At 31.6% G+C, this 16,511-nt stretch overlaps 7 protein-coding genes and 4 pseudogenes across 11 annotated transcripts, besides 2 other annotated features; 9 read left to right on the forward strand and 2 right to left on the reverse strand.

The window, feature by feature from the left end:
• Positions 1 to 138: 138 nt before the first annotated feature.
• On the forward strand, positions 139 to 1,167 carry TVAGG3_0018280 (disulfide-isomerase A6 family; the record flags this gene model as incomplete). The annotated part of the gene is made up of 1 exon (XM_001324641.1): positions 139 to 1,167. One exon carries the CDS (start codon positions 139 to 141, stop codon positions 1,165 to 1,167), a length of 1,029 nt encoding a protein of 342 aa, XP_001324676.1.
• A 201-nt stretch (positions 1,168 to 1,368) lies between these two features.
• Positions 1,369 to 2,723, forward strand: TVAGG3_0018290 (uncharacterized protein; the record flags this gene model as incomplete). Its single annotated transcript, XM_001324642.1, has 1 exon — positions 1,593 to 2,447. The coding sequence occupies one exon, from the start codon at positions 1,593 to 1,595 to the stop codon at positions 2,445 to 2,447; it is 855 nt and encodes a 284-aa protein (XP_001324677.1).
• Positions 2,724 to 2,787: 64 nt separating this feature from the next.
• Positions 2,788 to 3,643, forward strand: TVAGG3_0018300 (tumor suppressor protein 101 family; the record flags this gene model as incomplete). Its single annotated transcript, XM_001324643.2, has 1 exon — positions 2,804 to 3,598. One exon carries the CDS (start codon positions 2,804 to 2,806, stop codon positions 3,596 to 3,598), a length of 795 nt encoding a protein of 264 aa, XP_001324678.1.
• A 111-nt stretch (positions 3,644 to 3,754) lies between these two features.
• Positions 3,755 to 4,945, reverse strand: TVAGG3_0018310 (phosphomevalonate kinase protein; the record flags this gene model as incomplete). The annotated part of the gene is made up of 1 exon (XM_001324644.1): positions 3,839 to 4,930. The coding sequence occupies one exon, from the start codon at positions 4,928 to 4,930 to the stop codon at positions 3,839 to 3,841; it is 1,092 nt and encodes a 363-aa protein (XP_001324679.1).
• Positions 4,946 to 5,018: 73 nt separating this feature from the next.
• Positions 5,019 to 5,546, forward strand: TVAGG3_0018320 (uncharacterized protein; the record flags this gene model as incomplete). Its single annotated transcript, XM_001324645.1, has 1 exon — positions 5,024 to 5,542. The coding sequence occupies one exon, from the start codon at positions 5,024 to 5,026 to the stop codon at positions 5,540 to 5,542; it is 519 nt and encodes a 172-aa protein (XP_001324680.1).
• A 256-nt stretch (positions 5,547 to 5,802) lies between these two features.
• TVAGG3_0018330 lies at positions 5,803 to 6,919 on the forward strand (annotated as a pseudogene). Its single transcript has one exon. A coding segment is annotated over exon 1 (1,117 nt).
• A 65-nt stretch (positions 6,920 to 6,984) lies between these two features.
• Positions 6,985 to 8,694, forward strand: TVAGG3_0018340 (uncharacterized protein; the record flags this gene model as incomplete). Its single annotated transcript, XM_001324647.1, has 1 exon — positions 6,985 to 8,694. The coding sequence occupies one exon, from the start codon at positions 6,985 to 6,987 to the stop codon at positions 8,692 to 8,694; it is 1,710 nt and encodes a 569-aa protein (XP_001324682.1).
• Positions 8,695 to 9,775: 1,081 nt separating this feature from the next.
• Positions 9,776 to 9,869: a terminal%2Cinverted (terminal inverted repeat of Maverick-3 transposon ID:TVAGG3_0018350).
• Positions 9,776 to 16,511: part of a mobile genetic element that runs on past the window's edge.
• Positions 11,016 to 11,378, forward strand: TVAGG3_0018360 (uncharacterized protein; the record flags this gene model as incomplete). Its single annotated transcript, XM_001306961.2, has 1 exon — positions 11,016 to 11,378. The coding sequence occupies one exon, from the start codon at positions 11,016 to 11,018 to the stop codon at positions 11,376 to 11,378; it is 363 nt and encodes a 120-aa protein (XP_001306962.1).
• Positions 11,644 to 12,489, reverse strand: TVAGG3_0018370 (annotated as a pseudogene). Its single transcript has one exon. A coding segment is annotated over exon 1 (846 nt).
• On the forward strand, positions 12,508 to 13,165 carry TVAGG3_0018380 (annotated as a pseudogene). Its single transcript has one exon. A coding segment is annotated over exon 1 (658 nt).
• TVAGG3_0018390 lies at positions 16,136 to 16,361 on the forward strand (annotated as a pseudogene). Its single transcript has one exon. A coding segment is annotated over exon 1 (226 nt).

Genomic DNA, 16,511 nt, shown 5'->3' on the forward strand with positions numbered 1-16,511 from the left:
TTATTGGTGTTATTGATATATTTTATGATATTAAAGATTTCAAACATAATTTATTCGAGAATTCTTACATTTTGTAGTTGATAGGATAAAATGAAAGATTAAACCTCATATTTTGATATAATCATTCATTATTTCAGAATGTTTTCTTTTCTTCAATTAGCTAGTGCTATTCAACAATCGAATAAAATCGAACAGTTAAACTATAGAATGTTTAAAAAGATGGTACTTAACAGAACTAGTGATCAAACATGGGTTGTTTTCTTTTATGATGAATCAAATAAACAATCAAATATAGATTATCAAGAATTTATTAAAGTTGCACATTCTTCATTAGATGCAATTCATTTTGGTTCTGTTGATGTAAAGAAAAATGTCCAATTATGTGAAGATCTTGGAGTATATCCAGAATCAATTCCGAAAATTATGATTTATCATCATAATGGACAAACTGAATACATTGGAAGTAAGAAATCAGAAAAGATGTCCATGAAATTACTCAATTATATTCCAATATTAACGAAATCTGTTTCTATGAATTGGAAAACGCCACGTGGAACAAACAAATATGCAATCCTATTTGGAGAAAACGAAACCGTACCTTCATTTTGGAATGCTCTCGCAGGAATGTTCATTAAATCTTCAATCAAAATCGGATACACATGCAATGAAACAATTTTCGATCATTTTGATGTGATGACTGTTCCTTCGATAGTTTTTGTCAATTCTACAGATATTTATCAATATCATGGAAAAGCAAACCTCAAATCACTTAAACAAGCAATCAGCGATTTCAATGCAAGACAATATTCCCCAGTGAAAGTTGAAACTCCAGAAAATGAGTTTTATTTCTCAGATGAATTTGAGAAATATTGTTTAGGTCAAAGAGCTTACTGTGTCGTCCATGCCACAGAGTTTCTCGATCAAAGACTTGAAAAAATACGTGCAAAAACTGAGAGTTCTCGCTTTAATTGGTTTTATGGATTTGATGACTGGCCTTATGAGTTCATCAAACCAAAATCACTTTGGTTATTTAATCCTAGATCTAAAAGTGCTCTGAAACTTTCATCACTTGACGAACTTGAGCAAATTCTCACAAAAATATTAAATAAGGAACTTCCTGAGTTCAAACCAATATCAGAATTTGAAAAGTCTAATAGCGAGTTGTAAATATTTTATATTAATTGTTTTCAAATCTTTATGATTTCAAATTGTAAATTTATCTTTTTTAATAACCAAAACTATATCATTTTTAAATTAGCATACTTAATTACAAACGAATCATAACATGATCGTATGAATATTTAAATTCCCAAATCAAATATTGAACAAAAATTCATAGCATAGCAGTCCGCAATAATAAAATAACTTTTTTGTAAAGATATGACTAAAATTGTCAAGTATGAACAGCTCGTATTATGATTATTCAATAATTCAATCAAATGAATTGCCGTTATGATGCTCATGCACACAAATATTAATGTGAAGACTGTCAATCGAATGATGGAGTGCGTTTTGTTCGATGTTATCAAATAAACGTTTTGCTCAATGATATAAAAAGATAAATTGTAAATCAAAAAAAAGTTTACAAAAAAATGGAAAGTAAAGAAGAGGCAAAGGAAACTGTAGAGAAAGTAGTTGATGCCATATTTGGCAAAGATGAAGAAAAACCGGAAAACAAAGTGCCTGCAAACGATGGTAATCCAGAAACTGAAAAAAACGAAGATGAAACACAAAATAACCAATCAGAAGTTCCTGCTAGCCAAAATGATGAAAAACCGCCGCCAAACCAGCAAGAAATTCGTGAACAACAGTTAAATGAGCAAATTGCTCAACTAGAAGAACAAAATAAAATTTTCGAAGCTGAACTTGCACAAAAGAAAGCACTGATACAAAATGTTTCCTCAATATTCTATAAATTAATCAGTAGTGGCGTTGATTTAACGCGTTATCCAGAAGTTGAGTATGATCTTTTAGAACAACGTCTTGGATCTCCTGTTTTACCTCGCGATCTTCAATTAGAGCAAAACTTAGATCCAATAGTCTATAAAATAGTTAAAGAAGACCCATATTTCGAGGATGTTTTGTCAAATAACGAATTTATTGATAAATGCATCAAATTATACGATGAACATCAGCAATCAAAGAGTGAACTAATGGAGACGCAATCCAAGAGCCAAATTCATCAATCGTCTACTTCTTCAATTTCTACGTCACCTACAAAAGCCAAGACAGTTATACAGGGAAGTACAAAAGAGTCTGATCAGCAGGTTAATTTTGCACGTGATTTGAACGCTTTACTCGATATTAAATTTAAATTAATTGACCAAATCACTGAAATTAAGAAAGCAAGAAAGGAACGCCTTGAGAAAGAGAAAGAAGCCGAAAAATCAAAGACAAGAAAAGTAATTCAGCTTAAGATTCATAATTCGACGTCTTCTATCGAATAATTTATATTTAACTATATATTTTCTATCTTCTTGTTGTTATTAAACTATGTCCCTAAGATATCTTTTCCAATTATCATTTTTTTTTGCCAATAATCAAATTTATATTTTTATTTATTTGAATTGTGTAGGATTTAATAGTTTGGTCTATTTTGCATCTTACTCAAGTGTAAAAATATTCATCCATTTCCCTAAGAATGTTTGGATAAAATCTCGATTATTTTAAAAACTTTGATATTTTGTCATAAAATGTATGTAAAATTTGTAGTATTTTAGTTGGTTATCTTATATTTTTAGTTTCGTGATACTTAACTTTTCACCGCAATGGATTTGAAGAAAAAAAGTTTTTTATTTTGTCAATGCAATACCTCAATATCTTTAACGGAACTGTTTATCCACAAGCATTTCATAAGCCTATTAGTACTGATATTGAAAGATTAGTACAGCGCTATAACACACTTGTTCCACGTCAATTCCAATCTCCTCAAGGAAATTTAGTTGCAATATCAGGATATCTAGCAATTCCAATCAATAACATGCCAATGAATATAACGCTTGATATTACTCTTGTTCCAAGATTCCCACAAGACGCTCCATTTGTTTCATTAAGAATGCAGCCCAATGAAATTAGACCATCGCAAGCAGTAGCTCCTACTGGTGTAGTAAATCTCATGATGATTCATCAATGGGTATTTAAGCAATCTACCTTAGTTAAACTTGTTGATGACTTGTACAGATACTTTTTAGCAAATCCACCATTAAATTCTGCTCCTGCTGGATACCCAGCACCTTATGGTAACCAGGGCTATCCACAACAAGGATATCCAAATCGTCCTCCACAAAATTATGGAAATCCACAACAACAACAGTACCCTCAACAGTATCCACCACAATACCAGCAACATCCACAACAATATCAGCAGCCTCAAGCTTACGCTCAGCCACAAGCAGCTCCTGCAGCAAATCCACAGGAAATTGAAGCTAAATTTGCCGAAGATCAAAAGGCATACCAAAAGAAATTAGATAAACTTAGAAGTCAATACCATGATCACCAAATGGTATTCGATTCTCTTATTGAAGAAACTCAGAAGTTAGCGAGAAAGCACTTTACAAGCTCAGTTTCACAGAAGCTTAAATCTTATCCTCAAAAATAATGTTAAATATCAATTTTCGTTTTTTTATAGTTAAATCTATTATTTTTAAAGAACCAAATCATGATAATCATTCACTACATGTCTTTTCAAGAAGTTGTTTCATCAAATCATCTTGATTTTCTTAAATAAATTCTATAAAATAAAAATTATTGAAAGAAAGTTTTATTGGAAACTAACAATTTTATAAATCTAAGACCATTATATTATAGAGTTATCGGTTACAATATGAGAAAAAGAGAATTATATTTGTTTTTCGGCAATGACAGTGAATTCTTCTGGAATTTCGGTTTTTCCTTTAGTTATTACTGCTATAGCATCGTAGCCACCTGCACCAGGTGGAATTGCAGTGATATAATTTGGAATTTTCTCAAATTTAGAAATTAATTCTCTAATTTCCATTGGAAGAATTGGAACTTTCCATTCATCAGTAATTCTTGCTTGAATCTTCCTTAATTCTGCAAATTTGATTTTAATTTGTTCAATATCTCCACTCTGAAGTGCATCGCAAGCCAAAGTATTTGCTTTGATTAGTTCTTCGTATAATGGAGTATCCTTTGGATCTGATTTGTGTGAATTGAAAGATCTAACCAAATCTGCTGTTGAAGAGCCTTCTCCGCTTTTGATAAGGTATAATCTCATCCAATCTGGTAAATGGAACTTAGTATGAGTGTTTCCCCAGTCTTTTCCAATATTTTCTGTTGAAATTAAACTTGATTCTGGTCTTCTGAAGATTTGTGGTCCCCAAATAGCACAGCTGAGGTCGAATCCTGATCCAATCTTCTTTTGTGCAATACTGTTTGCAACTGATGCAAGTTGAAACAGGAGATCTTGTTGTTCTGGAGTAATTTCTTCGGAAATTTGTTGTGATAATTTCATCAATGACATCATTATTGATATGATTGTAGCAGAGCTTGATCCAAGACCTGTTTTACCGCCTTGAGTGTAAAATTCTGGGTCGGCCACGATATTTAAGTCCAATTCCACTGGTTTTGATATGTTATAGTAGGTAAAGAAGGCATTAAGTACTGCAAGAATGAATTTTTCAAACTGCTTTTGTATATTTTCTGCTTTCCAATTTTCTTCATAAAATGTAAAATCATATTTGAACATATTTTCTTCAGAATTAGGCTTTTTGCCTATTGTTGAGACATGAACGATTGTTTTCTCTGTATTTGAAGATATTAACCTGGAGTAACAACGGATTTTTGGATCTAAATCAACAACTAATGCAAAATTCTTTGGATCAAGAACTACATATCCTCCAATGATCATGCACTTAGAAAATCCAATACCAAGTGCTTCTGTATTTGGCAAAAACTCAATTTTGTTCATTGACAAATAAAAAAAAAATCATTTCAAAAATATTTTTGACATTTGTAAAGTTCAACGATATAATAAGGTTAGATTTGTTACTAAAAAATCGGAATGCAACATCCAAAAAGAGTTTATTTCCGTTTTTCAAAGCCTGAGCCGCCAAATGAAGATATATTATGGAGATCATCACAGATAAAAGCGCGAAATGCTGGTAAATGGATGATATTTACAGATGCTAACGATGTTCAGTTGAATTCAAATATGACTAAATCGCCTAGGCATAAGAAATATTATAAATACAAAGGTTATCAAGTTCCACAAGAGTGTTTTGATCACTCAGATAGCCAACCACTCAATACAGAAGTTTCAATGAATTATAGCTACTTTATTCCTAGAAGAGAATTAGTTTCAACAGTACACGAAAGAGAACGCACACAAAGATACGACGATGAAGAACCTAAAAAAGATTTCCGAAAGGGTTTTGTTGGAAAGAATCCGTTAACTATGCCTTTTAGAACATCAACGAAGATCTTAAATGAAAAACGCTTTAAAGAACTCCGTAGAGCCCCCAGAAAGATTCAAACTGTTCGTTCACCACGATGTACTTATCTCCAATCACAAGATGAATGAGTACTCTCTATATTTATTATTTGTTTTGTTTGTTTTATATAAATTGCTCTTTATGCAAATCAATTTATGCTTACAATGTCATATTTATATCCAAAAATTTGATTTTCATGCTTACTTGATGAGTTTACTACTATAGATGTCGGCAAATACTTCTACCATTTCTTTATCATCATCAAAATCAATCTTATGTGGTGAGAAATGGAATAATTTGTCGATGTAATGTTAAATTTTTGACGTGTAAAGTTAAATTTTTGACATTTATGGAGGAAAATAATGATCATTCATCTGAAGTGGCAGCAAAGCAATTGAAGAATTTATTTGCAACATTTAACACCGAAAATGAAAAAGAAATTCATAATCTAATCAAGAATATCGAAGAGTTTATTTTAAAAAATACAAATACTTATTTTGAAGCTTTCATCGTGAATTATAGAAAATCCGAGTTTGACTCTTCTCTGCATGATTTTCAATTTCAAACATTTCTGCGAGCTCTCACTCTTTATTTAGAAAGGCCAAAATTAATTCAACCAATATGGGCTCAAGTCAACCAAACAATACTACAAGTTTTAAGACCAGAACTAGATTCAATTGATGTTACCGATAATCTTAATATATTTCAAGGTTTTTTAAATTATTTAATTCTTGATTCTCAATTTAATAGAACGAATAATGATACAAAAGAAATCTTTTTCAAGGTTTTCGAAGTATTCAATGACCAAAAAGCCGAAGCAGAAGAAAAAAATCCAATAATTTTCGAAAAATTAAATTTAGACTTTTACCATATACTTTCGAATATACTTGATAAAGCAGATATACCTCCAAAAGATCGTATAAAAATGTTTAAATGTTTGAATAATTCGCATTCAATCCTTGATCGCTTCAAATTTTCAACAATTTACTGTCAGAAGCTATTAAATGCATGTTACCTTGCTTCACAAATTGATAATGACGAACTTATACAAGAAATAGAGATATTTATGCAATATTATTGTGAAAATAACTATAAATGTGTTTTAAAGAACATTCAAATCATTTTCAAGATGACTATTGAACACATCGGACAAGCACAAAGAACTTTTCCATTTACTGTTTGGTCAGAAATTGCAGAATGCGAAAAAAATTCAGAAAAACCTCAAGGACTCATTTTAGGAATACTTAACCACTTTCTAACACCTGTTTATGACAGATTATTAACTATTAATATCTTTTCAAGTAAAGATAATGCGATTTTGAACTCAATTTGTAATTGTATTCAAGATTTCTCGAAAGTAGAGCCAAATGAAGTTTTCAAACGCGTCAAAGAGATATATGAGAGAGAAATAAAACATCCAGACCAAACGCATGTCCATGCAGCCCTTATGTTGGTGAAAATTTTGACTTCTGAAATTCCAAACACGATTTGTAGTGAATTTCTTTACCAAACAATGGCTTCTTTATGCAAAATGTCAACATCCAATGCATCTACAGGCAGCGAAATCACTCCTGTTCTTTGTATTGACTTCATATCAGATTGTATCTCAAACCATCCTGAATTGCTGATGGATATTGATGATTACAATGCTGTTTTGACTTGTTCTGAAGCTTACTGTGACTCAATAAGTCATTATTTGAGAAAAATGAGTTTTTATTTGGCTGAAAAACTCATTCAAACACAATATAGCTTAGGAACAATAGAGAAATACTTCAATATTGTTAAGAACTACTTTAATTTCATTGAAAAACAGCCAGATTTAGCCAAAAAAGATGAATTTGGAGGTTTTCTTAAAGTAATCTTGAATTCTTTAGGATACTCTTTAGGTAAGAAAGATATGGTTGAAGATGTTAAGGTTGGCAATGAAAAGAAAGAAAATTCTGAAAGTAATATTAAAGGGAAGTTAAAAAAAACTGATGCTAATAGGTATGATAGTAGTATAATTGATGAATATGTTGAATGGATTCTCAATCAGACCAAAAATTCTGAATCAAAGTATTTTAGTGAATGTTTCTCAGCTCTTTTGTATTGTGTAAGGAATGATGCTTTCACGGAACTCAATATGATGGAGAATGTCATAGATACTGCTCTAGAATACTTAGAAAATCCGAAATTTCAAAAAACTTCACTTCAAATCATTGATTTCCTCATTCAGAAACATCAACATATTATAGATTACTTAAAGTTATCGCCTGCTCTTTCCAATGAATTGGAAATTCAAGATAAATCTCCAAAAATAGAAGATATTCCAGAAGAAGACATAAAAGTGATAACAGAAGATCAAAGCCAAGTTTCAAAAAGTATAACTGAGGAAAATGAAAGACTAGAAAAGGAATTAGAAGAATTAAAATCAAAATATAATATTAATGTTGATGAATTTGAAACTTTAGAAGGTTTTCAGAGCCAGTTAAAAGAACATGTTGAAACTCGCAAGAAGGAAATAGAAAAGAACCTAATGTTACAGAAAAAACTTTCTTTGGCTAAAGTTATTGCGCACAAGGAAGTAACTCCAAAAGAAAAAGATATTTTTGATAAATGGAAGGCAATGAAAGAAAAGGAAAAGAGAGAAAAGAAAGATCCACCATCAAAATTAGAAAAATTAAACCAAATTTCAATTGATTTATTGAATTCTGAAGATCTGAAGTTATTGTCAGTATTATATCCATTATTACTAACATTAGTTACCAATGAGTTACTTAAAACTGAAGAAATTTCAAAAATTTATCCAAAATTAAATGAATCCAAGCAAAATAAGTTAATTGAAACTGTCCTTCCTGATATCTTATTGTTACAAGCCATGATTTCTCATGTTAATAATGATTTCAACAGTTTCCAAAACCATTTTAATGAATTATTAGAAATTTTTGATGATATTGATGAAGATAAGAAACCCATTGTAATAACTCGTGGAATATTTGTTGCATTCGCTAATTTCTCGTTTTCTTATCGAATAATACAGAAAATTCTGAAGAAAGCAGATTCCGACCACTTTTATCTTCCGATAATTATAGAGTATGTATGTTACTACGTTGTACAGGTCTTAGCCAAATTGCCACAGAAAAGTCACGCAATAACCAATAAAATCTACATTCAGAACTTCTTGAAGCAAGGACTTAATTATCCAACGCTCAAAAATGAATGTGAGAGATTAATTGATGAAAATAGAAAAATATTATTTTAATTTTTTTGATAGATATAAAGATAGAGACTATTTGATATAAACCGTTTTTCATTGTTTTATGTATTCTTCAACCTAATTGCTAATTGAGTAATAAGACTTCATTTTATAATAGATTTCACAATTTGAGAAATAAATATATTAAAATCATCAACGCATCTACTTCAAACAACATATACTTTATGAAGTGTTCACTGTCAATTGTTTAATTAGAGTAAATCAATGAAGAGAAAAAGAAAATAAATTTTTTTTTTCTCTATTCGGTTTTGTGTGAATAAAACATGCTTGAAACGAGATGTATTTTCATTCTGAGATGATATATCATGCATGTAAGATCAGATAAATTTTGAGAAAAAGGTGACCAAACTATTTTTTGAAAGTCCGCCATAACTTTAATGGTACTATTTCAGCGTGTACAATGAATACAAAAATTCTAAGAGTGCCACATAAAATAGTACTTTATACTTGAGTTAATGCTACCAAGCAAATGTTAAAAAGATGACTTTAGTGTTTTGATAATCAAAGATTAAAATCATTATTGTCTAAATCAATAATCATAACGACAGAAGTTAATGTTTTTTCATAAGTGCTTTAAATCCACTTTTAAAAGTATACCTCAAAAATCAAAATATCAAAAAAAATTGGCCGATAGGTTTGGCTTTAATTTTTGTCTGCTTTTATGATTTGATATGGATGTTATAATTTTAAAAGTTGAGCCAAATTCACCAATAGATTTTTGAGATTTGCAAATACTCAATAATTTTCAGAGTGTTATCTTTTATTAAAAGAACTATTTGGTTTCAGTATCATATAAATTGATATTTACTTTCTATTTGAACCTTCATTTAGCTAATGATTTAATAATACAGATTTCATCTAATCCTTATAAGAGAATTTTGAATTTGTTATAATAAAAAAACAAACAGATATAGCTTACACTTCTATAATAAAGATACCTTTTATAGAAATCAGTATGAAATGTGTTTTTTGACACGTAAAGCTCTCAATTCATTATAACATTTTTGTCGATTTTTATATATTTTTCTCTTTCATTATCTATGATATTAAAAATTATGCCATCATCAAAAAAAAAAAAAAAAAAAAAAAGGTAGTGGGGCTTCCAGGCACTTCGTGCCCTCTAGCCCTGAAGATGTTTAGTATAAATGAAGTTTTTATTCGGAAAATTGTTAGTCTTCTGGTGTGAATTCGGAGGACTCTTCTTCTTCCTCCATTGCTTCTGGGAAGAAGCCTTCTTCTGGGTCGAAAACATTATATAATGTGTCGCTTTTCACAAATTATATATGTTTTCATGTTTTGTCACTTTTCTGTCACTTTTCAGGAAAAACATTTTTATTATTATATATAAATGAATTTTACAAAAACCACCGTTACCGTTCTTTGGAAATAAGAGTAAATGTAAAGATATTATATTGAGAGAACTTAAGAAACTACCGAATGGTCTAACATTTGTAGATTTGTTCGGTGGAAGTTTCTATATATCCCATTTGTGCCATATAATATTCCCAGACTCAAAGATTATATGCAATGACTTCGACAACTATATGGACCGTCTCAAACATATTCCAGACACAAACAATATATTGAAAGAGTTAAAAGAAAAGATACCTATAGGTAAGATGGAACGTATACCATTAGATAAGAAAAATATTGTGAGAGAGGTTTTGAAAAAAGCAGAATATATAGACTGGAATAGTATATCTGCTAGACTATTATATAGTGGTGCTATAAGAGTTCATGACATTGAAACACTTATGTCAAAAGTTTTATATCTTAACTATACAAATGTTTTCAAGAGGACATAGAAAAATATATTGAGGGTATAGAGTTTGTGAGATGTTATTGGACAGAGTTGTATGAAAAATATAAAGACAAGGAAAATGTTTTCTTTATAGTGGACCCGCCGTTCTATAACACATGGGATTTTCAATACCAAGTAGACTGGACTTTGAGAGACTCTTTAGAAACTTTAGACGTTTTACATAACCATCCATGCTTTTACTTTACATCCGATAAAAGTGGTTTGGAAACCGTTATGAGATGGTTAGAGGACATACATGACTATGAGTTTATATATGACAAGATAGAATATGAGAGAGGTCCTATAAACTGGAGAAAGTGTCACAATAAAGAAATTTTATTAGTAAGTAAATGTGGTTTGAAATAGGACTACTTGTTTTAGGTTTTTTCCATTGTGTCATTTATTTCTTTGACGTGGCAGAAAAGTACAGAGAATATGAAGATGAACCAATGCCTGCAAATGTTCAGTATATGTACTCGTAAGAGATATTTTTATCTAATATTAAATGGACGCACAGAACTTAGCGAATGCACAGCAACCTGGACAACCAAACCCAGAGAATATTCCAAATGAAGTTAGAATACAAACTGCAATGGCAAACTATGGTCAAGTGCCAACAGATGTACAAATGCAAACTGCCATGTCAAATGACGCTGCGTTAGGTTTGCCACCATGGTATGCAAATATGAGATGGAAAGAGTTTTATACAAACCCTGAAGTCGGATATAAACAACTTTATGCAGATGACGCGAACACAGGAGTTGACCCAGAATATGTTTTCTACCAGAGGAGAAACAGAATGTATGAGCTCCAGTTAAAGAATGCTATGGAACTCAACAGGAAACGTAAGAGACTAGGCGGACATTAGATTTTTACATATAGTAAAATGGGTTTCTTCAGTAGTATTGGAAACTTCTTTCGAAATGTTGGAAAGGTATATGGAATGGAATAAAAACCGTAGGAAGAGGAATTTGGAACGGTGTCAAAAATATTGGTAAAAGAGTAGGTCAGTTCGTTGGTATTATACCTAAAGACCCTGAACCAGAAGAGCAAGCTCCTGTTATACAACAGCCTGAACCTGCACCACAGTCTAGTTGGCAACCAAATCCAAACACCTCAACCGTATTAAAAAATTATATTTTTACCGTTCGATAGTAGTTGTATATGAAACTAAGTTCTAAGTAAAACGCATGGTATAATGGAATTATTCTTTTTCTTCCATCTGTAGTAAACCATACTTGAAAGTCTGAAATACTTCCACTTGGGGTTCGTATAACTTTGTAGGTTTTTCGTAAAAGTCATTTGCCAAGCATAAGAAAGAGTTTTGGGCGCCAGAAAATGAAGCATGAACAATAATAGCAGCTGGGTCGAAAACATCTTTAAATAAATATGGTTCATCTCTTGCATATCGACTGTAAATATTTGCTAAAGGAAGTTCGACTTTCTGATTTAACATTCTTTGCAAATAATACCATGACATTGCAGTGAATTCTGTATATTTGTTCGTCTTTATTTGGATTGTTTTCGTAGATTTGAAATGACACTTGTGAATTTTGTTTGTCATATACAATTCTCACATAAAGTGTGCTCTCGGTATTTGCATATTCATCAGCATATTTTGCATAACATGAATTTATTTTATCTTCTATATTTTTTAACGCAGTCTGTAGAGAAGATGAAAGGTCAACTTGTATTAGCTCAATTTCTTCCCACATTTTTCGTTTCCCTTCAGATATATAATCTATATGAAACCTTACAATAAATGGAAAACTTTTATCTTCTACAGACACAAACTTCATTCTACGAAAGCCAATAGCTTTTGTGACAGATGGGTCTCTTAACCATCTTAATGGGTAGTCAAAACGATAGCCTTCATGCTTTACGGTCTCTGTCTCAAACTTTTGACCGACATTAGTAAAAAGTTCATCTAATGGTTTAGTTGTAGCAACTCTTGAATTTTCTTTTTCTATTGGAAGCATATTTTATCTACAATAAAAATGTCAAATGAAACAGCGTCTATGAGAGAAATACAACACAACCGACAACTCATTGTGCAAGCTCTAAATAAGAACACAACAAACTTTTCAAACTATTCTAAGATATCTGAGTCATTGAAAGAAGGAAACTTAAAACTGACATTAAACCCAATGACAGATGAGTTTCTATTTCAAGACAATAAGAACCATACTGTCTGTATAAATCCAACAAAAGGAACTTTAAACGAGAAACCTATAAATGAACTTCTTTTGAAAGCAGATGTTGACAACAAAGCTGACAAAGAATATGTAGACGATGCAATAGCAAAAGAAGAAGAAAGAGCTAACAATGCTTATGCAACAAAAGAACATACTCATCCTGAACTAGCAGACAAAACATATGTTGACAATAAAATGTCAAGTGAAGTGACAAAGCTGAAAACGAATATTCTAAAAAGACTCATATACATTCTATATCTGAAATAACAGACTTACAAGAAACCTTAAACAATAAAAGTGCCGTTGGACATACACATACCATTGCAAATATTACAAACTTACAAGAAACCTTAAACAGGAAAAGTGACGTTGGACATACACATACCATTGCAAATATTACAAACTTACAAGAAACCTTAAACAGGAAAAGTGACGTTGGACATACACATACATCTTCTGAAATAACAGACTTAAACGTTAGCCTTGAAAAGAAAGCAGATAAAACATATGTCAATGAAATATACCAAAGTTTGATAGGAACAACGAAAAATATTGAAACTATTGTTGGTGACTTTTCTGTCAATGAAGAAAACAAATATTTTAGATGGGAGTTTGTACACTCCTTAAAAAATGGTATACGGTATAAACTCATTCCGAAAAATAACAATGAAATGTATGTAGGCTATATAAAGAATAATGGTACACAAGTTAAAGTTCCATTAGACAACAACTGCTACTTAAACTTTATGGAGACGAACAAAAGAAATATTTAAGAGTTTATGAAATGACAGATATGACATTGCCTGACCCAGCTCCAGCACCATATTATTATGACTATGGAGATGACGTCAGAACACCACATGTAGATGAACAAAAGCTAACATTATATTTAGATTTTTATAGATATAAAAGATATAATGCAATAGAAAAACGAGAATATATACTATTATGAAGATGACAGAATAAATATTATAGTCAAGACTTTACCTACCCTGAAAACATAAGATTATATTATAAAAAATATTCTGACACAAACCAAAAACCTGAAATAGTTGCACTATATTTTAAGTTCAAAAGAGACAATCCTATAATGTCTCATATGTTTGATTAATGAACCCAGTAGGTTCTATTTATACATCTATGGAAGCAAAGGTCCTCAAGTAATGTTTTGGTGTTGGGCATGGAACAAATAGTCGACAGGTTTTTGTATTGTGCAAACTCTTCAAAGGAACAGGTGGAAGTAAAACGATTTCAGGTGAAAATTTACCTGCACATAGTCACTACATAGATTTAAGTACATCTCAAGCAGGTTGGCATAAGCATAGATATTGGGATTGGTCAGGAATGACAAAAGGTAAAGGATATGATGTTAAAGACGACGTTAAGTTTGCTATAAATTGTTACTGGGATGACACGCAGGGAGAAGGAAACCATACACATTTCGTTTCAGGATATACGCAAACAACGGGACAAAGTAAAGAAATATATGCCACCTTACATGACAGTTTACGCATGTATAGAATTGCTTAGTCGTCATTTTCAACTTCTTTAGCATATTCGTCAGGAGTTGTCTTAATTTGTTAGGAACTGTTTTTGAAAGTATACCACCTTGAACTTTGACAAGTTTGAAACGAGGTCTGACAATAGTAGTTTTATCTTCTGCTTGCAGTCTGTACATTTTGCCATGTTGCCTAAAACTTCATAATATTCTCTTGTATACTTTCTTCTATTTTTACGAACACTGTGAGTACCTGTGGGTTCCCATTGTTGTCATAGTCAATAGTATTTTCATATGGGTCGCGTTTAGGTATTTCTATTTTTACTTGTCACCTTTCTGAAGTTTGAAGCCCGGCATTCTTTCTTGTTTGTCTCTTTGACTAAATTATTAAATATATAGTCTTTCTCTAAGTCAGGTTGTTTTTCATTTCTTCGGGGAGTGGTTTCCCAAACCTTTGTTTTACGGCTATTGTAAATATTTAAAACTTGTCTCATCTTTGCCATGGAGAAGTGTCTATATTTGTCGTCATATGACATTTCATCTACCTCACCACCTTTGGTTGGTTTAAGTCTCTTAACATTTATACAACCGTCAATGACACCAAGAGCAGAATGGTTTTGGTCGACAATGAAATATGGTTTACATTTTTTGAACGCAGATAGTTTTTTACATCATCTGATTTGAAAGAACTTTCACAGTCAGATGTCAGTTTTGTTGATGGTATTGTCAACGAATATTGTCAAGCAGTTTTCACATCTAAAATAATTTTTGGACCATAATGTATGGCTTCACAGTATCTTGTGTTTTGACCGACAAATATTAGCCAGTATGGTGGTCCATCTTCTCTATACCTCGAATGTTTTCCAAGATATCCATAAACCAAGCATTGGTGTTGAACTAAAGATTTTTATCATGAGTGCTTTTTTTGTTGCCTTAAAACATAGGGGTCCTTGTTTATTCGTCATTTTTTAACCCATAAGAAATGGGTTTATTTGGCGCATTAGCAGGAGTTGCATCCAGATTTTTGCCCCAGTGGGAACAATAGCCAGAGTGTATTTGGAGTTGGAAGGAAGATTTTGAGTACATTAGGTATACTTAAAGAGAAAGCACAACCTATTATACAAACTGTACAGAAAGGTTGGATGTAGCACGAGATGCAACAAATCTTATTCCAAATCCTGAAACAAGAGGAAAAGTTCAAGGATGGGATGGACAATGTAGGAAGACAAGCAGGAAACTATTATAACAAAGCAAATGACTACTATAACCAAGCAGGACACTATATGGACCAAGGTGAAAGATTCTTTAACAGAGGATATAACCATGCACAACAGTGGGTAAACAATAACCAACCTCAACCGCCTCAAACGTGGGGAATGTAAAGTTTTTTACTGAGATGAAATGAACAATACAGCATTGAGACAAATGGGTTCAAGATGGATTTGTCGACTTCCAGCAGTTACACAACGTGTTTGTCAAGTTCTTCCTATACCTCAGGAAGTTTTAGACCGACTTAAAAAAACCTAAACAACCAGTTGAAAACAAACCAAACTAAAATTTTTTACTGAGATGAAATGACCGAAGAAGTTGAAACGGTAGATTTGACACCACAAACAAAAAGTTCAGAACCATTGTCAAAACCTGTCAAAAACTTACAGATGAAGAGAAAAATTCAATAATAGAAAGTGCCAGGTCTGGAAATACAAACCCTAACTAAAAGTCACTTTTCATAGAAAATGGAACGGCTAGTATCTCAAAAAAGAAACAGACTCTCACAAATAAAATATTGAAGTCTGAAGGAGCTTTCGAGACAACAGATGGAAAAGTTTACTTCACTGACCAACAGTTCATTATAGAACATCTCATTGACTTAGAGTCAAATATTCTAAACTTTACAACAAACACAAAAAGTTGAAAGGAAAACAAAAACAAATGGCATATGATATTTATGAAGATGTTGACGACACAACTGTTCCTGCAGGTGAGGTAAAGTCAGAGGAACCGAAAAGTGACGAAAAACCGATAGAAGAAGAGAAACCAAAAACTGAAGATAAACCAAAACCAAAGTTTAGTTTTCCAAACTAAACCAAGTCAACCTTCATTAGCTGGTATGGGTTGGCGTCAAAGACTTATGGCAGCAGGCGGTTATGTAAAGTAAAGAAAAAAAATATTTTTTTATTTTTATAAAATGCCCCCATATAGAATGGATAGAAAGTCTGCTAGAATAAAAGCAGAGTTACAAAGATATGGTTGGAGAGTTTCGAAGAAGTTTAAATATAGGAAGGGAAGACCATAAAAGTCTATGACA

This window comes from Trichomonas vaginalis, chromosome IV (genome assembly GCF_026262505.1).
Source record: "Trichomonas vaginalis G3 chromosome IV, whole genome shotgun sequence".
In the NCBI taxonomy this organism is placed as follows: domain Eukaryota; phylum Parabasalia; order Trichomonadida; family Trichomonadidae; genus Trichomonas; species Trichomonas vaginalis.